Source organism: Chlorocebus sabaeus, chromosome 21, assembly GCF_047675955.1.
Source record: "Chlorocebus sabaeus isolate Y175 chromosome 21, mChlSab1.0.hap1, whole genome shotgun sequence".
Classification (NCBI taxonomy): Eukaryota; Metazoa; Chordata; class Mammalia; order Primates; family Cercopithecidae; genus Chlorocebus; species Chlorocebus sabaeus.
The window spans coordinates 13928176-13935125 of NC_132924.1; the positions used below are offsets into that span (position 1 = coordinate 13928176).

A 6950-nucleotide genomic window follows, 5' to 3' on the forward strand; every position below is an offset into this window, starting at 1 on the left:
ATATTAGCCCTTTGTCAGATGAGTAGATTGCAAAAATTTTCTCCCATTCTGTAGGTTGCCTGTTCACTCTGAGGGCAATTTCTTTTGCTGTGCAGAAGCTCTTTAGTTTAATTAGATCCCATTTGTCAATTTTGGCTTTTGTTGCCATTGCTTTTGGTGTTTTAGACATGAAGTCCTTGTCCATGCCTATGTCCTGAATGGTATTACCTAGGTTTTCTTCTAGGGTTTTTATGGTTTTAGGTCTAACATTTAAGTCTCTAATCCATCTTGAATTAATTTTCATATAAGTAGTAAGGAAAAGATCCAGTTTCAGCTTTCTACTTATGGCTAGCCAATTTTCCCAGTACAATTTATTAAATAGGGAATCCTTTCCCCATTTCTTGTTTCTGTCAGGTTTATCAAAGATCAGATGGCTGTAGATGTGTGGTATTATTTCTGAGGACTCTGTTCTGTTCCATTGGTCTATATCTCTGTTTTGGTACCAGTACCATGCTGTTTTGGTTACTGTAGCCTTGTAGTATAGTTTGAAGTCAGGTAGCGTGATGCCTCCAGCTTTGTTCTTTTGACTTAGGATTGTCTTGGCAATGGAGGCTCTTTTGTGGTTCCATATGAACTTTAAAGCAGTTTTTTCCAATTCTGTGAAGAAACTCATTGGTAGCTTGATGGGGATGGCATTGAATCTATAAATAACCTTGGGCAGTATGACCATTTTCACAATATTGATTCTTCCTATCCATGAGCATGGTATGTCCTTCTATTTGTTTGTGTCCTCTTTTATTTCACTGAGCAGTGGTTTGTAGTTCTCCTTGAAGAGGTCTCTTACATCCCTTGTAAGTTGGATTCCTAGGTATTTTATTCTCTTTGAAGCAATTGTGAATGGAAGTTCATTCATGATTTGGCTCTCTGTTTGTCTGTTACTGGTGTATACAAATGCTTTTGATTTTTGCACATTAATTTTGTACCCTGAGACTTTGCTGAAGTTGCTTATCAGCTTAAGGAGATTTTGGGCTGAGACGATGGGCTTTTCTAAATATACAGTCATGTCATCTGCAAAGAGGGACAATTTGACTTCTTCTTTTCCTAACTGAATACCCTTGATTTCTTTCTCTTGCCTGATTGCCCTAGCCAGAACTTCCAACACTATGTTGAATAGGAGTGGTGAGAGAGGGCATCCCTGTCTTGTGCCAGTTTTCAAAGGGAATTTTTCCAGTTTTTGCCTATTCAGAATGATATTGGCTGTGGGTTTGTCATAAATAGCTCTTATTATTTTGAGGTACATTCCATCAATACCGAATTTATTGAGCGTTTTTAGCATGAAGGGCTGTTGAATTTTGTCAAAAGACTTTTCTGCATCTATTGAGATAATCATGTGGTTCTTGTCTTTGGTTCTGTTTATATGCTGGATTATGTTTATTGATTTGCAAATGTTGAACCAGGCTTGCATCCCAGGGATGAAGCCCACTTGATCATGGTGGATAAGCTTTGTGATGTGCTGCTGAATCCGGTTTGCCAGTATTTTATTGAGGATTTTTGCATCGATGTTCATCAGGGATATTGGTCTAAAATTCTCTTTTTTTGTTGTGTCTCTGCCAGGCTTTGGTATCAGGATGATGTTGGCCTCATAAAATGAGTTAGGGAGGATTCCCTCTTTTTCTATTGATTGGAATAGTTTCAGAAGGAATGGTACCAGCTCCTCCTTGTACCTCTGGTAGAATTCAGCTGTGAATCCATCTGGTCCTGGACTTTTTTTGGTTGGTAGGCTATTAATTATTGCCTCAATTTCAGAGCCTGCTATTGGTCTATTCAGGGATTCAACTTCTTCCTGGTTTAGTCTTGGGAGAGTGTAAGTGTCCAGGAAATTATCCATTTCTTCTAGGTTTTCTAGTTTATTTGCGTAGAGGTGTTTATAGTATTCTCTGATAGTAGTTTGTATTTCTGTGGGGTCAGTGGTGACATCCCCTTTATCACTTTTTATTGCATCTATTTGATTCTTCTCTCTTTTCTTCTTTATTAGTCTTGCTAGCGGTCTGTCAATTTTGTTGATCTTTTCAAAAAATCAACTCCTGGATTCATTGATTTTTTTGGAGAGATTTTTGTGTCTCTATCTCCTTCAGTTCTGCTCTGATCTTAATTATTTCTTGCCTTCTGCTAGCTTTTGAATGCGTTTGCTCTTGCTTTTCTAGTTCTTTTAATTGTGATATTAGAGTGTCAATTTTAGATCTTTCCTGCTTTTTCTTGTGGGCATTTAGTGCTATAAATTTCCCCCTACACACTGCTTTAAATGTGTCCCAGAGATTCTGGTATGTTGTATCTTTGTTCTCATTGGTTTCAAATAACATCTTTATTTCTGCCTTCATTTCGTTATGTACCCAGTAGTCATTCAGGAGCAGGTTGTTCAGTTTCCATGTAGTTGAGCGGTTTTGATTGAGTTTCTTAGTCCTGAGTTCTAGTTTGATTGCACTGTGGTCTGAGAGACAGTTTGCTATAATTTCTGTTCTTTTACATTTGCTGAGGAGTGCTTTACTTCCAACTATGTGGTCAATTTTGGAGTAAGCACAATGTGGTGCTAAGAAGAATGTATATTCTGTTGCTTTGGGATGGAGAGTTCTGTAGATGTCTATTAGGTCCACTTGGTGCAGAGCTGAGTTCAATTCCTGGATATCCTTGTTAACTTTCGGTCTCGTTGATCTCTCTAATGTTGACAATGGGGTATTAAAGTATCCCATTATTATTATTATTTTTTTTTTTTATTCTGAGATGGAGTCTTGCTCTGTCACCAGGCCAAAGTGCTAGTGTCACGATCTTGGCTTACTGCAACCTCCACCTCCCAAGTTCAAGTGATTCTCCTGCCTCAGCCTCCCAAGTAGCTGGGACTACAGGTGCCTGCCACCACACCTGGCTAATTTTTTGTATTTTTAGTAGAGATGGGGTTTCACCGTGTTAGCCGAGATAGTCTCAATCTCCTGATCTCGTGATCCACCCACCTCGGCCTCCCAAAGTGCTGAGATTACAGGCGTGAGCCACCACGCCCGGCCTCTCCCATTATTATTGTATGGGAGTCTAAGTCTCTTTGTAAGTCTCTAAGGACTTGCTTTATGAATCTGGGTGCTCCTGTATTGGGTGCATATGTGTTTAGGATAGTTAGCTCTTCCTGATGAATTGATCACTTTACCATTATGTAATGGCCTTCTTTGTCTGTTTTGATCTTTGATGGTTTCAAGTCTGTTTTATCAGAGACTAGGATTGCAACCCCTGCTTTTTTTTGTTCTCCATTTGCTTGGTAGATCTTCCTCCATCCCTTTATTTTGAGCCTATATGTGTCTCTGCATGTAAAATGGGTCTCCTGAATACAGCACACTGATGGGTCTCGACTCTTTATCCAATTTGCCAGTCTGTGTCTTTTAATTGGAGCATTTAGTCCATTTACATTTAAGGTTAATATTGTTATGTGTGAACTTGATCCTGTCATTATGATATTAGCTGGTTATTTTGCTCGTTAGTTGATGCACTTTCTTCCTAGCATGGATGGACTTTACATTTTGGCATGTTTTTGCAATAGCTGGTACTTGTTTTTCCTTTCTATGTTTAGTGCTTCCTTCAGGATCTCTTGTAGGGCAGGCCTGGTGGTGACAAAATCTCTAAGCATTTGCTTGTCTGTAAAGGATTTTATTTCTCCTTCACTCATGAAACTTAGTTTGGCTGGATATGAAATTCTGGGTTTAAAATTCTTTTCTTTAAGAATGTTGAATATTGGCCCCCACTCTCTTCTGGCTTGTAGAGTTTCTGCCAAGAGATCTGCTGTTGGTCTGATGGGCTTCCCTTCGTGGGTAACCTGACCTTTCTCTCTGGCTGCCCTTAACATTTTTTCCTTCATTTCAACTTTGGTGAATCTGACAATTATATGTCTTGGAGTTGCTCTTCTCGAGGAGTATCTTTGTGGCGTTCTTTGTATTTCCTGAATTTGAATGTTGGCCTGCCTTACTAGGTTGGGGAAGTTTTCCTGGATGATATCCTGCAGAGTGTTTTCCAACTTGTTTCCATTTACCCTGTCACTTTCAGGCACACCAATCAGACGTAGATTTGGTCTTTTCACATAATCCCACATTTCTTGGAGGCTTTGTTCATTACTTTTTACTCTTTTTTCTCTACACTTCTCTTCTCGCTTCATTTCATTCATTTGATCTTCAATCGCTGATACTCTTTCTTCCAGTTGATCGAGTCAGTTCCTGAAGCTTGTGCATTTGTCACGTAGTTCTCATGTTATGGTTTTCATCTCTATCAATTCTTTTAAGGACTTCTCTACATTGGTTATTCTAGTTAGCCATTCATCCATTCTTTTTTCAAGGTTTTTAGTTTCTTTGCGCTGGTTACATAGTTCTTCCTTTAGCTCTGAGAAGATTGATCGACTGAAGCCTTCTTCTCTCAACTCATCAAAGTCATTCTCCATCCAGCTTTGTTCCATTGCTGGCGATGAGCTGTGTTCCTTTGGAGGGGGAGATGCACTCTGATTTTTTGAATTTCCAGCTTTTCTGCACTGCTTTTTCCCCATCTTTGTGGTTTTATCTGCCTTTGGTCTTTGATGATGGTGATGTACTGATGGGGTTTTGGTGTGGTTGTCCTTTCTGTTTGTTAGTTTTCCTTCTAACAGTCAGGACCCTCAGCTGCAGGTCTGTTGGAGTTTGCTTGAGGTCCACTCCAGGCCCTGTTTGCCTTGGTATCGGCAGTGGAGGCTGCAGAAGATAGAATATTGCTGAACAGTGAGTGTTGCTGTCTGATTCTTGCTATGGAAGCTTTGTCTCAGGGGTGTACCCAGCCATGTGAGATGTGAGGTGTCGGTCTGCACCTAGTGGGGGATGTCTCCTAGTTAGGACCCACTTGAGCAGGCAGTCTGTCCGTTCTCAGATCTCAACCTCCTTGCTGGGAGAGCCACTGCTCTCTTCAAAGCTGTCAGACAGGGACATTTACCTCTGCTGAGGTTTCTGCTGCTTTTTGTTTAGCTATGCCCTGTCCCCAGAGGTGGAGTCTACAGAGGCAGGCAGGCCTCCTTGACCTGTGGTGGGCTCCACCCAATTCGAGCTTCCCAGTGGCTTTGTTTACCTACTTAAGCCTCAGCAATGGCGGGCACCCCTCCCCCAGCCTCGCTTCCACCTTGCAGTTAGAGCTCAGACTGCTGTGCTAGCAATGAGGGAGGCTCCGTGGGCGTGGGACCCTCTGGGCCAGGTGTGGGGTATAATCTCCTGGTGTGCCATTTGCTAAGACCCTTGGTAAAGTGCAGTATTAGGGTGGGAGTTACCCGATTTTCCAGGTGTTGTGTGTCTCAATTTCCTTTGGCTAGGAAAAGGAATTCCCTTCCCCCTTGTGCTTCCCAGGTGAGGTGATGCCTTACCCTGCTTCAGCTCTCGCTGGTCGGGCTCCATTCGCGGACCAGCACCAACTGTCCGACATGCCCCAGTGAGATGAACCTGGTATCTCAGTTGAAAATGCAGAAATCACCCATCTTCTGTGTCGCTCACGCTGGGAGCTGGAGGCTGGAGCTGTTCCTATTCGGCCTTCTTGGGCGTGCCCCCCTTATGACACTTTTTGGCCAAATAGTGAGAAAATAAAGATATAACAATAATACATGTTAAAAATGAGCATATCTGTCAAATTTCATATTTGATTATATATTCATATGCATTTGAACTCATATTATCTGTTCTTATGGTTGGCTTCATAGGTCTGGTTTTTAGACAACAAGCCCTCTCTCCCCTGCTCCTCGGTACAGCCAGCAAAGAGTGTAGAAGGGAGAAACAGTGGAACAGAGAGGTCACTTGGCTGCCATATTATCCTCCTCTCCCTCTACTTATCTTTTCATAAGCTCTTTATTCCAGTAGCTTATTTTCTCATTCATTAGACTGATATTTGAAAACAGTTATGTTAGAAAAGAAAAAAGTATATAGGCCAGGCGTGGTGGCTCACGCCTATAATCCCATCACTTTTGGAGGCCTAGGCAGTTAAATTGCTTGAACCCTGGAGTTCAAGACCAGCCTGGGCAATATGGCAAAACCTTGTCTCTACAAAAAATTAATAAATTAGCTAGGTGTGGTGGCATGTGCCTGCAGTTCCAGCTCCTCAGGAGTCTGAGCTGTGAGGATGGCTTGAGCCCAGGAGGTAGAGGTGGCAACAAGCCGTGATCATGCCACTACATTCCAGCCTGTGTGACAGAGCCAGATCCTGTCTCAAAAAAAAAAGAAGATTATATAATTTTAAAATTTTATCAGTATTCGTTGGGGTTATTTGCGATGAATTTCTTTATGAGGCATTGATTTTCTTTTCTTTATTTTCAGCATGCTGTTTCTGAATATTTATTATGTGTGAAACTTAACATCTTTAGCAACTGGGGACACCCGAAGTATACTTGTTTATATCGATTCAGGGTCCACGGCACACCAGGCAAGCACATCTAGAAGAGTTGGTGCAGAAGGTCATGCCACATGTCCAGAATATTCAAGAACACTTATTCTCTTAGATGATACTGCACACATAGGAATTGAGAATTAGGAGTGGGAAGAAAACCTCAAAGTGGTTCATACTTGCCTATAAAAAGTAAACGAATTTTACGAATAAAAAATATGGAAGTAGATTAAATATCCTTGCCATAGTTTAGTCTTTAAGGATGCTTCATGTTGTCCGAGCATTGAAAACTCATTTTGTATTTAGAAGAAGATAGTCTCATCATCAGTCTTTCTCATAATGCCATATTTGCCTTCACTGACTCATTTATTTACACCAGGCTTGGGTGTCCACTATCACCACTATCATTTAGTGCTGATCTGGAGGCACTGGTCAGCGCAATTAGATAGGAAACCAGTAATTTTTAAATTAGAGGTAAAAATTAGTGGGGAGTTCTGACCATGACCATTTGCAGATAATTTGATGAATCCCTTGAAATGCAATAGAGTCTATTTTAA

The 6950-nt window shown here is 41.1% G+C and overlaps 1 protein-coding gene across 2 annotated transcripts in view; it reads left to right on the forward strand.

Moving 5' to 3' along the window:
* SUN3 (Sad1 and UNC84 domain containing 3) overlaps positions 1-6627 on the forward strand; it is a 46971-nt gene extending 40344 nt beyond the window's left edge. Inside the window, exon 11 of one of the 2 annotated variants that reach the window (XM_037988278.2) lies at positions 6327-6627. In XM_037988278.2, coding sequence (XP_037844206.2) covers positions 6327-6446 — 120 coding nt within the window. In that variant the 3' untranslated portion in view covers positions 6447-6627. The remainder of the gene's footprint in view (positions 1-6326) is intronic. The other variant, XM_037988279.2, reaches the window with a different exon arrangement.
* Positions 6628-6950: the final 323 nt, after the last annotated feature.